At 39.7% G+C, this 17,573-nt stretch overlaps 2 protein-coding genes across 2 annotated transcripts; one reads left to right on the forward strand and one right to left on the reverse strand.

The window, feature by feature from the left end:
* Positions 1-7,137, forward strand: LOC141429228 (developmentally-regulated GTP-binding protein 2-like). Its single transcript, XM_074089501.1, has 8 exons — positions 1-281; positions 357-517; positions 1,959-2,129; positions 3,270-3,413; positions 4,000-4,107; positions 4,362-4,519; positions 5,266-5,392; positions 6,889-7,137. The coding sequence occupies exons 1-8, from the start codon at positions 218-220 to the stop codon at positions 7,048-7,050; spliced, it is 1,095 nt and encodes a 364-aa protein (XP_073945602.1). The 5' UTR covers positions 1-217; the 3' UTR covers positions 7,051-7,137.
* A 5,079-nt stretch (positions 7,138-12,216) lies between these two features.
* On the reverse strand, positions 12,217-16,344 carry LOC141428711 (ER membrane protein complex subunit 3-like). The gene is made up of 5 exons (XM_074088718.1): positions 16,019-16,344; positions 15,661-15,799; positions 14,631-14,748; positions 13,679-13,840; positions 12,217-12,614 (listed from the first exon to the last, which is right to left on the reverse strand). Exons 1-5 carry the CDS (start codon positions 16,165-16,167, stop codon positions 12,445-12,447), a joined length of 738 nt encoding a protein of 245 aa, XP_073944819.1. The 5' UTR covers positions 16,168-16,344; the 3' UTR covers positions 12,217-12,444.
* Between the last annotated feature and the right edge of the window lie 1,229 nt (positions 16,345-17,573).

Below are 17,573 nucleotides of genomic sequence, written 5' to 3' on the forward strand. Positions count from 1 at the left end.
CGTACTCACTCGGTCCAACCAACCGACATAACGTAGACAAGACTGTCTTTTCTCTACTCTAACCTAAAAGAGCAACTGATTGTTTTTACCGGATCCTTCGTTATTTTTGCAACGAAATGCTTCTACTGTAGGATTTCTTCGCAATACTGTCACTGTTAGGTTTATAGGATAAAGTAGTTTTCGTTCTATTTTAAGCTTCCGCTAGTGTCTTAGAAACATGGGTATCTTGGAGAAGATATCTGAGATTGAGAAAGAAATAGCCAGAACTCAGAAAAATAAAGGTGATTGATATTAATTATACCACATTATCTTATTAATTTCAACATTCATGTGTTAATTTTATTGAAATTTGGCAGCTACCGAATACCACCTGGGTCTTTTGAAGGCGAAACTCGCCAAATACCGGTCACAGTTACTAGAGCCGTCCAAAAAGGGTGGCGACAAAGGCGAGGGGTTTGATGTGCTCAAGTCTGGAGATGCCAGAGTAGCATTAATTGGTTTTCCATCAGTGGGAAAGGTAAGTTGTGTTGTCACAACAATTTAACTCATTATAACCCAGTTTTATTTTATAGGGGAAAGGTTAATAGTGTAAATGCTTTCAACCTCACATACTGTTTAGTTTTGACTATACTTTAATAACACAAGATGCATCCAGCGTGACAAGTCCCATAATATTATAATAATAATAATAAATATCACAGGACACTTCACACCAATTGACTTAATCCCAAAGTAAGCTTGTGTTATAGGTACTAGATAACAGATAAATTTACTTAATGAAAATTCATATTATTCACACAAATATCTGCCCTGATGGTGGATCTATTTGGAAACTTAAGGTATATAGTTGTTGCAAGATTATCTCTTTATCATATTATATTTGTATCACAAATTGGAGTTTTGGATCTCAAACTAGACTAACCCCCTGTTTCACCAGCCATAGATAAAAAAAAAAAACCTGTTTCAAATCTGCAATCGGCTGTTCTAGCCATAATCAGATGGTTGGATTTTAATATTTAGGGTAATTTGGGTAGTGTTCCACTGAACACCATCGCCATTTTAGGTATGGGCTTAAATTTATTTGATGGATAAATGAGATGCCGTCACTATTTGTTTTGTTCAAATAGACTAAGACGGCATCACATTTATCTGTATTTTTTTTTATTTTAAGTTAGTTTTTAGATCAGGTCCTCACTGAAAATCAGCGCCACGGCTAGCCGTGGCATTATGCTGAGTGGGAACCTGTTTAGCGTCATGTATGTCTTGTATTTGTTCTATGTTGGTTTTTATGGTGTTAAATAAATGTATTTTTCATCTCTCCTGTTCGGAAAGTTTAATTTTGATGGGTAGCCAAGGAGCTTATATATACCTACAATACTGGAGGTTAAGCGAAGATCATCCGTTTGAAACAAGAAATTTTACTTTTAATATGTCACAAATATATTCCATCTCTTCCTTTAGTTAGGTTAAGAAAGAGATGGAAGTCATTCTTGAAATGTGAAAGAAAGAGATGGAATATATAAATAAGTAACAAAGGTCAAACTTTTTCATTCGGCGTTCAACCTCCAGTTTTGTATCTATATAAGCTTGGTTGTGTCGTGACCAACACAATTTTTTTTTATAGTCGGACGTGGCAAGTGGCCAGTGCGAAAAGGTTGGAGGTTGGATATCAGTAAATTTAATTTATTATTATTCTCTTGTTTTTTTGTAGTATTTTACTTGCCTCACAATCAAAATGAAAAGTAGATTGTCTAACTCGGGTGAAATTACCCATTTCCCCTCGAACTATTGGCCAGAAATATCTTGGGAGAAATGTGTCACTTTCCACCCTTGGCTATCTATCTACTATTCTTTCTTTCTTTCTTTCTTAGATATAGCAACATTTTAGGTCCAGTGAGAAATCATATGTCTCATTAAAAGATAAAAACTAAAATCATCAAGTTATGTAATGTTTACAGTCAACATTGCTCTCAACACTGACCCACACACACTCAGAGGCAGCGAGCTATGAATTCACAACGCTGACATGCATCCCTGGTGTCATAGAGTACCGTGGGGCCAATATACAGCTGCTTGATCTGCCTGGAATCATTGAAGGCGCTGCCCAAGGCAAAGGTAGAGGGCGACAGGTGAGTTCCTGTAAAGTTATCATCATCATAATATCAGCCGTAGGACGTCCAGTCTTCCATTGTTGGACATGCCGATAGAGAGCTGTTGATAACTGATGACCCTAGACTAGATAGGCTTATGTGAAAGCGCTGCAGGTCTTCCAGAGGTTAAAGAGGAGGAATTGGAGGATGGTGAATAAAACAATAAATAAAGGCATTTCTTGTAAAATAAAATATTTGTAATGATAATCGAAAGTAATAACAGAAATTACAATTTAAAAATAAAAGAATACAGTATTTATTTTCTTTTTGAAGACGATTTTTAAGGTTTTTTTTAATTTAAAAGGTCCCAAATTCGAGTGCGAAATTACATTTGAAATTTACTATGAGCTACAGCTCAGGGAGAAAGAAAACATTGTGAGGAAACCTAAACAAACCTGCGAACCAATTCAATGGAGTGTGTGAAGTTCCCAATCCGAACTGGGCCTGCGTGGGAACTACGACCCAAGTCCTCTCATTCTGAAAAGAGGCCTGTGCTCAGCAGTGGGAGGCTGGGATTATTATAACTTTCTTACAATTAAAATCTACAAATCTATCTTTCTCTTATTCATTTCATTAATTCACTTCTAAAAAGAAATTAATAATGTTGTCTGACGCCAATGACATGGTGGAAATGCGATCGGTTCACACGAGCGAGGAGCGTGCACTGAGACTGATCAGACTGAGGCCAGTGGCTAGACGCTCTATCTCACTCTCGCCCGCCACGCTGCATGCTGCACGCCCCGCCGTTCGGTTCACACGAGCGACGAGCGTCCACTGAGGCCAGTCGCTGCACGCTCTATCTCACTCTAACCCGCCACGCTGCATGCTGCACGCCCTGCCGAACGCTCCGTTTCGAGCGTCCACTCAGGCCTTAAGCCGAGTTTAGACTTAGCAAGAAAAATCGTGCAAGTTGCATTACATCGCGGCGCTCGATTGACCACTACAAACTCGTTGGCTTTACGGCCTCGCAATGTAATGCAACTTGCACGATTTTTCTTGCAAGTCTAAACTCGGCTTTACACTTAACGCGGCCGCCGCGCTAGCCAATGCTCGATGGTTTGCCGCGCAAAGTCGATACACAGCTAATATACAACAGCTTGAATCATGTTTTAATTCCAGGTGATAGCAGTAGCACGGACAGCAGACTTGGTGCTGATGATGTTGGACGCCACAAAGCCCTATGTGCACCGCCAGCTGCTGGAGAAAGAGTTGGAGAGTGTTGGCATCCGGCTTAACAAAGCCAAGCCTAATATATATTTTAAGGTACAGTTAAACAATAATCTAATGTGCAATTGTACTGAATAATCCTTTCCATTCGTGTTTTCTCGGAAACGGTCGTATTCGTCATGCTACTTCAGTCAGCCTCAGTATCCTTAAGACAGTGAAAGTAATAAATCATTAACAGTCCCCAGTATGCTCACGTCCCCATACAAACGTAGTTTCTTTCTAATTTACAAGCAGCACTACAGATCAAAACGCAACTTTGCAACTATAATGGGAGCAGCCATTACGATGCTTATAATTAGGTTTGGTTAAAATAAAATCTAACGGGAAAAAACAATAACGAATATTTCCATTTCTTATACAAAACTTAAAATTAATGTGATTTTATTTTGTTACATTGAATATGAAAGAAATCTAATTATAAGCATCAAAAAAACTGCTCCCAGTCTCAGTTTTATTTTGTTTCAGTGTGTTGTTTGTAAATAAGAACAAAACAACTTTTGTATGAAAATGCGATCAGCGGCGAGCGTACTGGCGACTCTTAATGTAGAGTGCTTAACAACTAAAAGAAGATTTTCCTTTTCTACTAGCAACGCCTTCATACAATCTTTTTTTTTTATTACAGCAAAAGAAAGGCGGCGGTCTGTCATTTAACTCAACATGCCAGCTCACTAAAGTGGACGAAAAATTGGTGCAGATGATCCTACATGAGTACAAGATATTCAATGCAGAGGTAAATTTCGACAAATAATGTACTCTACTCATTTTGTTGAGAAGCACGAAAGGTTATTTACGCACAAGGGGAATTACTTGTTTCCACAGTCGTTCATTCCGGGTCGATAAATTCAGGTCGTATTTTAACTGCACCCCTGTTCCCAGCCAGATGGAGGAGGAAGCATAACCACTAAAAAAAAACATAACGGCGTTTATCCGCTTTGCCATTACGGGAGCTATCCAATGTAGACTGTAAGCTTAATTCTTATGCAGGTGTTGTTCCGCGAAGACTGCACAGCTGACGACCTGATCGACGTGATCTTAGCGAACCGCGTGTACCTTCCCTGTATCTACGTGTACAACAAGATTGATCAGATCTCCATACAGGAGGTGGACAGGATAGCCAGGGAGGCCAACTCTGTCGTCGTCAGGTTAGTGACGACCATATATTTCATGATCATCATCAGCCAGAAGACGTCCATCGTTGAACTAAGGACTTCTTTAGAATGCAACAATGAATGAGAACTGGCCACCGTTTGCAGGTGGTAGGACCTTGTGCAAGGTCCGCCCGGATTGCTACCACCATCTTGCTCGCTAATCCTGCCGTGAAGCAGCAGTGCTTGCACTGTTGTGTTTCGGCGTGGAGAGTAAGACAGCCGGTGAAATTACTGGCACGTGAGGTATCCCATCTTAGGCCTCTAGGTTACCCCTGGTGTTGCAGATGTTTATGTTTATGGGCGGTGGTGATCTCTTACCATCAGGAGACCCATTTGCTCGTTTGCCATCCAGACAAATAAAAAAAAAAAAAAAAAAAAAACCTGCATCCATCGGTTGCCCGCAAGTTTCGCCATGCCTTCAATTCATGTAGTGGGATGCCTGCCAACGCTGCGTCTTCCAGTTCGTGGTCGCTACCATAAATTTATATTTACACGAAACCTGACAATTATGTGTAGTTCTGATGACAATACAATGAAATGGTACCATCGAGTTGATCTGATGATGGAGCTGGAAGCTTAGGTAGTGCCGCCAGAGTCGTGTAATGACAGCGAGATTTGACATTTAGTCAATCATTTCATTCACTCTTCTTTTATGCATTCAGTTCTTCGTGTAATGTAGCTGTGTGTAATCATTCACTTTGCTTACTTTGGTGACACGATATTTATTAATTTATTTGCAGTTGCAACATGAAGCTGAACCTGGACTTTCTGCTGGAGACCCTGTGGGAGTACCTGGCGCTGATCCGCGTGTACACCAAGAAGCCCGGCCAGCCGCCCGACTTCGACGACGGACTCATCCTGCGCAAGGTTACACGACTAATACAGTTTGATTAATTCGAGTTAACACTTGACAGATGGGCGTGCCTTCAGTCAATTTTCAACTTTGACGTCATACAAATAAAGCCATTTTTAGTATACCGCTAACCACGTTTACAGATTATGTAAAAAATATTTATTTGTATGACGTCAGTCTTCGAGTTTAGAGTTTCGTAGTAGCCCTGCAGAACGGTATCGGTTTCATACATTTTATATGGTTGCGTTCACATTTATCTGATGCAGTGTGTTGTGACGGCTTACGTTGTGTCGCATCACAAGCATAGAGAGAGTGAGACACAGAGAGTATCACGACACAACACGACAGAAAAATGTGAACCGGACTTAAAGGTAAAATTCCAAGACGGGCCGCAGACCGCAGCCGCAGACCGAAGACTGCAAGCGACACAACTGGTTTGTATGAATCTCTATGAAAGTCATTCCGAGCGCGGCAACAAGGAAATGCGAAGGTACGGGAGTGATTGAGACGGCAGGTTTTGCAGCCGTGAAATGTCGCCGCGCTTGTAATAGAAGCGACAGACTGCACTGCGGTAGGCGCAGTGCCGAGTGCGGCTGCGGTCTGCAGCCTGTCTTGGAATTGTACCTCTACTTACAAAAGTAGCAAATTTGAGATTTCCTGGCTAGTATACAGGGTGTAACATTTAGATAGGTCAGTATGGGAAAGTCTGAAGCTATAAGATATATCTCTGCTACAAGACCTATTCTCAGGATATTCTTAGGAACCATGTCATCGATTTTAGTAACTAGAAAAACTGCATTCATACATTTAAAAAAAAACTTGTACACAGTTCAGGAATCGCCGAAATCGAATATCGAAATAGAATACACGACCTTAATGATAAGTACATAAAGTCGCGTATACATATTTTTGTCACTTTGGCCGGTCAATATCTTTGCACTTGACTGTATGTCTTATAGTTTCAGACTTTCCCATACTGACCTATCTAAATGTTACACCCTGTATATAAACACAAAGATATTTAATTTTAACGATCAGTAAAATTCATTGTTGGTTATGCGGTGTGTTGCAATGTCATCGACGAAATTTCACGCGAGCCAACAATGCGCCCCGCTTTGTGGTTAAGAAGTCATAAACACCGTTAACTCAGGCAGACGGCTCAGTTCCTTGATAGGCACTATCTATTCATTAAAATTTTCACATGAATTCCTAAATATTACATCGGGTTCTCACTGACGTTACATTAAAAAGAGCCCGCCCTGTAAAATTTTATGACTAAGTTCAGCGTTTGTTATTTCGACATTTAGAAGGGGTCATCCATAAACAATAATATAATTAGTCACACATTTAGCCGTCCCCCCCAAGTGTGAATCCCGCTAAATAGGAGTCAGGCAGTTTGTGATACAGGAACAAAGTAATGGTGTGTGACGTACTTTATGGATGGCCCCTAACAAACATACACACATCATAATCTTAGTAGGATTTTGTCATGCATGATTGTTGTGCACAGGGTGTAACGATAGAGCACGTCTGCCACTCGATCCACCGCACACTCGCCGCCCAGCTAAAGTACGCCCTCGTCTGGGGCACCAGCACCAAGTACTCGCCGCAGCGCGTCGGCATCGGCCACTCCGTCGCCGACGAAGACGTCGTGCAGCTCATTAAGAAGTAGACAGCCGGGGTATAGCGTGATAATAACTAGTGAGGTAACTCGGCGCTCGGTCGTCACGGCAACTACGAGGCATAGCGTAGGCGTGCATTGGGTCAATGGGGAAATGTCTGAAAAATTTAGAAACGATTGAAATTTTTTATATCAATAGGATATACCTTTCAATTGACAGAAAAAAATATCAGATTTTTAAGTAACATCAATTAATTTAAAAAAATGAAAGATTTTTCATTACCGCCAAATTACGACAGTCCGGTCGGTTACGGGTTGTTCCATAGTCCAGAATAAAAAACATTAAAAAAGAATTTATGTGTCTTTGACTAGATCGTTTTGACAGGTGACACTCTTTACCGGGCCGAATAATACTGGCATGGAAATACCGACCCTGTTTTTCATGTACACGCCCATAGAAACTGACATGAGCTTCTATGGGTATGTAGATATAAAACAGGGTTGGTATTTCTATGTCGGTATTATCCGAGCCGGTTAAGTGTCACCTGTCAAAACGATCGAGTCTAAGACACATAAATTCTTTTTTAATGTTTTTTATTCTGGACTATGGAACAACCCGTAACCGACCGGACTGTCGTAATTTGGCGGTAATAAAAAATCTTTCATTTTTTTTAATTAATTGATGCTACTTAAAAATTTGATATCTTTTTCTGTTAATTAGAAAGGTTCTTCCTATTGATAAAAAGAGTTTAAAGCGTTTTTAAAATTTTCATCCATTCCCCATTCCAGGGTGGCAGCTTGGAGCTGGCGGCGCGCAGCTGCGGCGCGAGTTCGCGCTGCCTACCCTCGAATAGACCCAATGCACGCGCCGCTGAGTGGTAAACAACCAATCAAAAATATATTCTTAGAAATGTGAAATGTTTTTTCACAGGCCCTCCAGCTTGACCTTTGGTGCGGTGGGACAGAGTGCGCTCATTAATAGAAATTATTACGCTATGACTGTTATGTTATGACAAAAACAATTGATTGACGCAAGAGAGATAGAGCAAGTTGTAAACGATTGTAAACCTAAATCAAGTCTTTAAAGGTGGCATTTGCACGTGTTGAAATTCTTTCCTCAGATTTGTATAAGTCCGTTTCATCTGAACTCTAATCTACGCCCGCTTTGTCCTTGATGCAAAACTTCTTATACTGTGGGAATTTTACAAAATCCGTCCGTATTCCTTGTTTACATCGTAAAGAGAGCCTCTGTTAAATTTCAGCGTTATTGCAGAGCTACTACGAAACTCGAAGTTCGTGTCGTGCGGTCCCTCTGACACTTATACTATTTAATACGAGAGCGAGACCGCACGACACGAACTTCGAGTTTCGTAGTAGCCCTGCTGGTCGGATCGTTTGTGCTGGTCATCAATGAGTCAATCAGTCAGAATTTTTCTTTAAAAATCTTTTTACACATATAAATTTTGCAGGTGGTAGGACCTTGTGCAACGTCTGCTCGGATTGCTACCACCATCTTGCTCGCTAATCCTGCCGTGAAGCAGCAGTGCTTGCACTGTTGTGTTTCGGCGTGGAGAGTAAGACAGCCGGTGAAATTACTTGAGGTATCCCATCTTAGGCCTCTAGGTTGGCAACGCATCTGCAATACCCCTGGTGTTGCAGATTTTTATGGGCGGTGGTGATCTCTTACCATCAGGAGACCCACTTGTTCGTTTGCCATCCAGTCGAATAAAATTTTTTTTTTTTTTGTCTCGGACAGGCGTATTTTTTTACACTTACTACTTACTGGTTAAGTTAGAGCCATATCACAGTGTCGATTTTCAGGCGAGTTGAAAGCGAAGCGAGCGAGCAACGATTTCGCTGCGAGCGCGCAGCAAGTTAACTGCGTATAGCGTCAAGATAACGCCCTTATCACACTTACGAGTTACGAGCGTGATTTCTATACATATATAGGTCGCGACGAACTTGTTGCGTGATCGCCTTCATACAAAATACGCTCGCTACTCGCAAGTGCAATAAGGGCCTAATATTAGGGCGTATTCGGTGCTGTACGCGGCTAACTCGCTGCGCGCTCGCAGCCATATCGAGCTTCAAGATGCGACTTTGATTTGAGGATCTTTATACGTGCAAATGCTAACAGTAGATCATAATTTGATGATTCCGTTTGTTTACGTTCTGTAATGCTAGGAGTAGTTTCTTTATAATAGACTTAAAATGCTGCTGACATATTTAGTCTAAACCTTGTTTAGATCATAGAACCTATGTATCTGATTTGTTCCATCACGAAGCGCGCCCTTCATTTTATGAGTAGTACCAGGGCGACTGAGCTTTGCTCGGGATAAAACTCGATTATAAGCGTTTTTCCAGAGATAAGACCAAGCTAGATCGATTTGTCATCCCCGAAAACCCCCACTTACCAAATTTCATCGAAATAGTTGGAGCCTTTTCCGAGATTCTGATTATATATATTATATTGCTTTCTCAACTAGCTTACTGAAGGTAATTGAGAAAGCGAGATAAATACGAAATTAACCGACAAAACACGATGGAAAACCAACACCAGATCTGTAATGTGATGCGCCTTCGTGAGTGTACAGGTCTGTACTCGCTGCCTAATGGTTGGAATACTATCATTACATTAACCTATTGGTACTATTGGCTTTGTGTATAATGAATGGCCAATCAGAGTCAGTAAATTTAATGCAGTCATTTCTTATTTAGTTTTTTTTAATGCTATAGCATTATAATGCCTTGATTACACGTACCGAGCAAACGGGCGAGACAGTAAAATGTTTCTCGGCCGAGACAGTGATGTAAGGAGTTTTGTTAAGCGCTCGCTCGCTCGCTATGTTTATACGCACCGAGTACCTACTCGGCCGAGAGCACTGCCTCGATCGTTTACTCGGTACGTGTAATCAAGGTTTAAGGGTGGGATGAAATTGGTAAGTATTTATTTAATTTATCAGAGTAGGGTAAACTGAACTGAGGCCGTAAGGCCGAGGCCGCACTACGGCTAAACCGCCGCGGTTTTAAACCACGGACTTTGTGAATCAAGTAAACTAATGCAAGCGGTTTTAAGTTTACTTTTATAAAAAACCGGCCAAGAGCGTGTCGGACACGCCCGAAATAGGGTTCTATAGCCATTACGAAAAAAACACCCCCACTTTACGTCTAAAGGAGGTACCCTAAAAAAATTTTTTTTTAATTTTTTTATTGTACCATTTTGTCAGTATAGTTTACATATATATTCGTGAAAAAATTACAGCTTTCTAGCATTGATAGTCCCTGAGCAAAGCCGCAGATGGACAGACAGACAGACATGGCGAAACTAAAACTAAATAAGGGTTCCATTTTTGCCATTTTGGCTACAGAACCCTAAAAAGTCACGCGGTTTAGCCGTAGTGCGGCATCGGCGTATTGTCTAACGCGCGGGTGATCGTGACTGCATTCATTATCTCATTCTGTTCTACCCTCACTAGACCGTTGAGTGATGAGGACGATTGTGGTTCTGAGTGTTTTAAACAATATGGCCTCTGTCGTTGGCATTCCTGAAGGAATCAGCATTTAAAAGTACCTTATATTCAGTGGCGTAGCTAGGTAACCTAGGGCCCTGGGGCAAATAAAAAAATGGGGCCCACTGCTATCAAAACTGGTAAGGTTTTTTGAAGTAAAATCATTATATATACAAATACTTTAAAAATGCTAAGCAACTTTATCATCAGCTGATGCTTTATAGCTATAAAGCAGAATTTCGAGGGCCCCCTGAGCTTGAGGGCCCCGGGGCACTGCCCCGCCTAGCCCCTTGGTAGCTACGCCACTGCTTATATTGATGAGACAGTGATTTATGAAGTAAGAAGTTCTTGACCCTACTAATTTATAATTCTATGGTGCCATCGTTACTGAACCAACATTTAAGTTGCTCTGATTTATATTAACCGTGCTATAGGATAGGTGTCATGTCGGCATTTCATTCAGAATGTTTTTTTTGTCGTCTGTGGCCGACCATTCAAAAGAAGGCTGAAGCTAGACGAGCATCATTTTTTTGAGTTGCGAGTCGCGTAATTTTGGTTTCATACAAAGGTCCTATTTGTGTATGTAGGTCTATTATGTAGATATTTGTCTACAGTCGAGTGCAAAAATATGGAGTTCTCTAACCCTTCAAAAATATGTACTTACCACACTCTTATTCCGACGTACCTATACCGCCGTGGTAACCATATTTTTGAGTGGTTCGAATACTTGGATACATATTTTTGCACTTGACCGTACAACTCATTTTGAGTTGCCGTGCGGCACAAACTGGACTTTAGTCACAATAAATACTACTAAGGGGCTGTTTCACCATCCATTGATTAGTGTTAACTGGCGGTTAGGTGTGATGCCGTCTCTATTTGTTTTGTTTGAATAGACGGAGACGGCATCACATTTGACCGTCGGTTAGCGCTAATCAATGGATGGTGAAACAGCCCCTAACAGTATTAAACGGAACGGAGTAGTTAGTATAAAACGGAATGGAGCTGAAATTACGCAACTCTCAACTCAACTCTCGTCTGACTTGACCCTTAGGCCTCTAGACCCCTAGTGTTACATAGAAATTATTAGGCCAGCCTTAGCACACATTCTCAGAATATTTCTAGCAGTCAATTAGCCAATTAGGGCTATCGAGTCTGAAGGAACGAGGCGAACTTCGATTTATTAATTTCGGAGTAATCCCCAGGCGGTCTTTTGCGGCAATCAGAGGCGTTATTTTTCTAACACACTCACAATCGTTTAAATCATTTCTTTCTGTAACACGGTATAAGACGAGGGTAGGAGATGATGCATGCGATCGCGAACGCGTCAGCGCGTTAAGCCCGGTTTAGACCTGCAAGAAAAATCGTGCAAGTTGCATTACATTGCGAGGCCGTAAAGCCAACGAGTTTGTAGTGGCCAATCGAGCGCCGCAATGTAATGCAACTTGCACGATTTTTCTTGCAAGTCTAAACTGGGCTTATGATTATAACAATACGGCCTCAGCTTTCGTTGCGCAAACGCCCTAAGTACCTTTAGTACTGAAACTCGTGAGCAATAAACATAAAACCTACAAGATTTGTCGTTGATGTATATACTCAATTATAATTTTGCAATGGAATAAATACTTTTTTAAAAGCATACTGTTGTTTTACTTCGTGAGCAACGTAAGCATAGCGTACCTACACTCGCTACAGAAAATAAAACACGTTATTCTTAATTAACAAATGTATTATATTGTATCCATATACCAATAAAGTCTTATATAACTATGGTTGTAATAAATACAAATTGCAGCTAAAGCCTGTAAGGCTAGAGAAATGAAAACTAAAGTGCCATCAAATTATCCATTCATTCATAACTCGGTGACTGTACATGCATGACCCAGGATATTAGTCATGTAGGCACCAAAGTCTGTTAAATGCAGACACTCTAGCTTCACTTGGCAACCTCAGCCAGCAGTTCTGACTCAACCCCAGCCAGTGCCCACCGGTGCTCCGTGATCTCCAGGGCTTCCCACTCGGCCTTGAACGCGGCTTTCGGGTCCGGGGGCATCGCCATGGCCGCTCCTGACATCTGCTCCTGCATTATCTTGGATTGGTCGGCGGCTGTGGAAGTGAAAAGGAGAATCAGACCAAACAAGGAGGATTATTACTGTTGCTGGCAAAACAAAGTTTTAGGTTGGCAGAACATTTTTCATTGCCACTTACTTCCATTCTCATAAATTTAAACCGCTGAGATTATAGGAACATGAAATTTATGCGCGGCCCTGCAACGTGCCACACTCCGGCGCCGCGCCGTTTCTAGTTAAGACGCCGTGCCATGATGTGGCCAGGCTCTTAACCTGTCCTCTCCCAGAGGCACAAATTTGTGCCCAAAATCCTTCGATCCTGTTATCCTGGGAGATGACAGATTAAAACATGCACACATTCATTTCATTTATTCTCATTTTATGCGATCAGTTCTTCTTGTAGCTGTCTGTGTTAGCATTCACTTTAACCACAGTACAAAAAAGGAGCAGTATATATACCGTCTCGGCAGCGTCCTTGATATAATTACCTACGCCGGCTCGGTGCACGATCGCGCGATAGGGCTGCCTACTCCACTAACTGTCACTCTTCAGTTATGTATTTGATTTGATAATGTCACATGAAATTTACAGTAGGGAAAGGATTAGGAGCTTTAGGAAATTATGGAAGGAATGGACTAAGTCGTGTTTAACAAAAATGCATTTTAAGTTATTTTAATTAACTACAAAATGTATTAAACGGTTTTATTTGGCTTCATCACTACGTATATTTGTTACCTACAAATTAGCTACGGCGAAGTATTTGCGCCTCTTCTGAGATGTGCGAAGCTTTATTATTGACTTTAAGAGTATAAAAAATAAAAAAATCACATTCTGATAAATAACTTAGATACGTTTTTATTATATTATATTATCCGTACACCGAACAATACTGTTTAAATCGTTGTGACATATTAAGGTCGTAATAAATGCGCGTGAGTCCGTACGTACTCGCGGAGCACTCGCGACTGATGGTTGTCGAGGTATGCTGAGAATTAGTGGCGCGTAGGTGTAACTCGCGTTCCGGCCGTTTGTATGAAGACGTTATACTGCTCCTTTTTTGTACTGTGCTTCAACTTAGCCCCAATTAATATCAAAGCTTACCATTATTCTCTCCGAGCACAAGAGTGTAGATGGTGCGGAGTCCAAACACATTAAGGAAGTACCAGGAGGCGGAAGAGACCCAGGACGCGTCCAGGTAGGTCAACTCCACGCCGCGCTGCAGCATTGGCTTGAAGCGGAGCGTCAGCGGGAACGGGACCTTAGCTGATCACAAAAAGATCTTACATAGTTCACAATTCAATTCTGATGTCAAAAAAATGTAATTCTGATAAATGTGATGTTTACATTTTCATTAAAATGGTCTGACATAGGGTATAGTTAGGGTTGCTATATCGACAGTTAAGAATCAATAACACCTAACTATTATGCTAAAAGATGGTAGATAGACGGTATTGGTTCTTAACCCTCGATATGTCCCCTGGGACTGTCTCCATATTTAGGTATTGTGTCACATATTGTTACTTGTCCTCCAGTTTATTAATATATACCTATAAAAGATACTTATTTATGCAGTAATAAAGCTAGTATTTACAGCATGGAATTTAGCTCTCTCCTAGAAGTGGTGTCCCAGTTTATTATATTCGCCAGGCACTAATAAAGTCCCATTTTAGTTCCCAACACTTATGGCAACCCCAGGTATAGTAGTGATGGTTTTATTTTGTAAACTAGCCATTACCCGCAACTCCATCTGTGCAGAATATGTTTATCTCTATCCTGCGGGAACTATGCAATTTTCCAGGATAAAAACTATACTATGTCCCTTTCACAATAAAAAAAAGAAAAACTTTTGCATTTAAAATATTAGTGGGATTAGCTATGAATTATCTGTTAAGGTGGGTTACACCAAGACATGGTCAAAGAGTACTCAATTCGCATCATGCCATGTTTAGTGTGAACTTACCCTATCTTCTCATACATAGCAATCTTTTGAAATTCAGATGATGACCTTTCTATTTGATCTAAGGAAGAGATAAACTGTTCTGGAATGACTCACTTGTCAGAAATCCACTGAACATCCAATTGATCCATCCTCCGATGATAATCATAGGCAGTACATTGGTGACATTCCCCTTCAGCATGTCTGTCATCATACTGGGGTCAGTCATGGGGTTCTGAAGAAAGAAAAAACATTATTTGTGTTTCTATGTGGTACAGTGGCATGCTATCATAATAATTTGGTTCTTAATGAGTTGCCTAAATTTTTCACATAACATCAGTGATGACAAGTATGGCATAAACATCTGCACAAACAAATTTTTGCACATGATCAGAATTAAACCATCACCTTTGTGTGGGATTTGCCAGAAGGTAGAAGACAGTTCCCATTTGTTGTTGGAATGTATCCGGAACTCAGACTTAAGAAGAAGAGTTATTGGGGGTTTAGGTCCCGTGCACAATGGCCAAGTCAATTGTTGGCTCTCAAAGCCACTTTTTTGATGTGACAAAGTGGAAATTAGTAGGGATGGGCCGAAATTCGTTTTACATTTGGTTTGACCGAATTTCGGCAGCTTGAGCCAAACTTCGGCATTCGGCGAAATTCGGTTGAAATGCCGAACATTCGGCACTACAAAAAAAGAACCTAGGTACTTGTACTATTTCAACTGAAATTAATAGAAACCATTATGTTTGTCCTAGCAGTAAAATATGCCACAAAAATTAAATAAACTTAAACATACCTATTCTTTTAATAAACATTTTGATTGCATTCTTAAATTGAATAAAAAAAGTGTGGTTTACAATTTTGACAAACTAAACATTGAGAAACATGAAGTATTTTAAATTATTTAAGGGTGTTGTCAACAATCAAATTTAACAATCTGTTTTATCTATCTGATTTTTTTTTAATTTACTGGAGGCAGGTTTTGAACCGAAGTTCAACTGAAATTTGGCCGAATTATTTATTTTCTCCTGAATGTTCAGCTAAAGTTTGTATTCGGTTCAAACCACATTCGGCCCATCAATCAGACATATTAATGAGCAATATCAAGGTTGTCAAGACTTTGCATTAATAAGTTCATCTGTACCTGTGATGCAGGAGCCCTCTTCTGTACTTTGAAGTATCCAGTCTCCTCATTGTTGAACCAATGGCGGCGCATCGCGAATGACTGCTTCGGCAGGTACTTGCCATTCTCACGCAGCAGCCGCGCTCTGATCATCACTTGACTGAAATCCAGCAACTCATAATAGTAATTTATTTGTCACTATGACAGTAAATATTTCAAATGAGTTTTAACATGATTCGGAATATAGGATAGTATTCTTCGTTATCAACGTGAGAAATGACCAAGCGACTACAATTTTGAGGTTTGAATTATTGATAAAGTTTAGTACTTATTTGACATGTTTTAGAAATCATAAAAATTGGTGAACCGTTGCATTTACCTGTCTTGCACTTGAAGTAATTCAATTTTCTTCTGAGAAGACAGTATAATTGAAACATAGTGGCGCACAATCCCAACTAAAAAGGTGATTATTACTATGGGAAGAAACACCCATCCTCGTATGTTGGGATCTAACAATAACTCGGCCATTGTGTCAAGCTAATTTGTTAGTTAATACAACTGCTAAGTGACTAGGTGAATGTACTCTATGCTAGGTGATATTCACTGCTATGCTTAAATTTCACAAGGAAAACTGATCGATTCGATTCGAGTCTCGTCGATCACATTTTATGGCAATCACAATACAATCACTGACAGTGACATAACGAATTGACGACACGACATCACAGTGTAGCCATGTCCTCAACCAAGAAATCTCTATTACAGTCTAAAAATATGTATAAAATCTGTACGAGATCAGTATCTAACATAAAATATGTTTAGTTTAATTTTTTGTTGTTGTTGTTTTTTAGAAAAATATGGCCCCGTCCATTAAAAGACAATTTTGCCAGTGTCAAGTAGTTCAAGCCGTTGTATGGTAAAAAAAAACTAGAAAACGAAATATGACACGTAATGGTGGATGAACGATGACAGCGCGAATTCAAAGTTTAATTGATTTTGTATGATCGTAGTACTGTCAACGGCTTTAGTGTATAGAAATCGATCTGACATTCAATTCATATTATTAAGTTTGAGTGTTAAGTAACAATGGCAGCTCACTTAATAATTTTATCTTTTAAATCATTGTTTGCAAAAAGACAATTCAGGGCTCAAGCCGCTCACTTGTATAATAAAATTTAAAAAACAATAAATATCCAATGCAGTCATTTAAGTGCAAAGATGCCTTGATAGTTTGGCTTAAAACTATCAGCTATGACCAAGCGGAACACACACACACCTCCTTGTTTGATATTAATTAGTTTAAAGATTGTTTTTTTTTCCTTAGGACAATTTGTTTTGCTATACGTAAATTATGTAATAGTTAGTAGTAGGTAGTAGGAGGATAGTTGGAGGAGCGGGACTTCCTGTTACAGGTATATCCAATACCTACTAGGAAGCCTCAACCCTAATTTTTGTTAAACGATTTTATAACGAAATAGACATTTTTCATTTTCATTGTTTTGTAAAATCAATTTGATTATCTATTGTTAGTTTATAAATTTTATTTATTAAACATAACTTTCTGACAATAACTATTGTTTGACATTAAAATATTATGTTAAAATTTTTGCTTGGTTAATTAAACAAAATGTATTGGAGTTATATTATTGATCTAGCACCTGACATTGTAATACTACATTCTAGCAAATAAGTGATTTAATTTTATAATTATGAGAAAAACCGTAGTGATATCTTAGATCTGTGAGAAAAACTTAAGACTGTTCAGAAAAAGCAATTTTATTTTATTTGTACTCATATTCATGTTACAATTTTTTTTTGTCCACCTTCAATTTGTAACTTGGTTCTTCATGAAGTGATTGCTTTGTTAGCAACAGCCTCTCCATAGTTTCGGTGCTTAATTTATTACGCTATTCGGTTTTTTTTTAATTTACAGA

Source organism: Choristoneura fumiferana, chromosome 6 (assembly GCF_025370935.1).
Source record: "Choristoneura fumiferana chromosome 6, NRCan_CFum_1, whole genome shotgun sequence".
NCBI lineage: Eukaryota > Metazoa > Arthropoda > Insecta > Lepidoptera > Tortricidae > Choristoneura > Choristoneura fumiferana.

Coding starts and splice junctions, on each gene's coding strand:
- LOC141429228 (XM_074089501.1), top strand. CDS start 218: ATGGGTATCTTGGAGAAGATATCTGAGATTGAGAAAGAAATAGCCAGA. Junction 2,130..3,269: donor GCAAAGGTAGAGGGCGACAG/GTGAGTTCCTGT, acceptor TTTTAATTCCAG/GTGATAGCAGTAGCACGGAC. Junction 3,414..3,999: donor AGCCTAATATATATTTTAAG/GTACAGTTAAAC, acceptor TTTTTATTACAG/CAAAAGAAAGGCGGCGGTCT.
- LOC141428711 (XM_074088718.1), bottom strand. CDS start 16,167: ATGGCCGAGTTATTGTTAGATCCCAACATACGAGGATGGGTGTTTCTT. Junction 13,841..14,630: donor GTTCAGTGGATTTCTGACAA/GTGAGTCATTCC, acceptor TTTTGTGATCAG/CTAAGGTCCCGTTCCCGCTG. Junction 12,615..13,678: donor TGTGCTCGGAGAGAATAATG/GTAAGCTTTGAT, acceptor TCACTTCCACAG/CCGCCGACCAATCCAAGATA.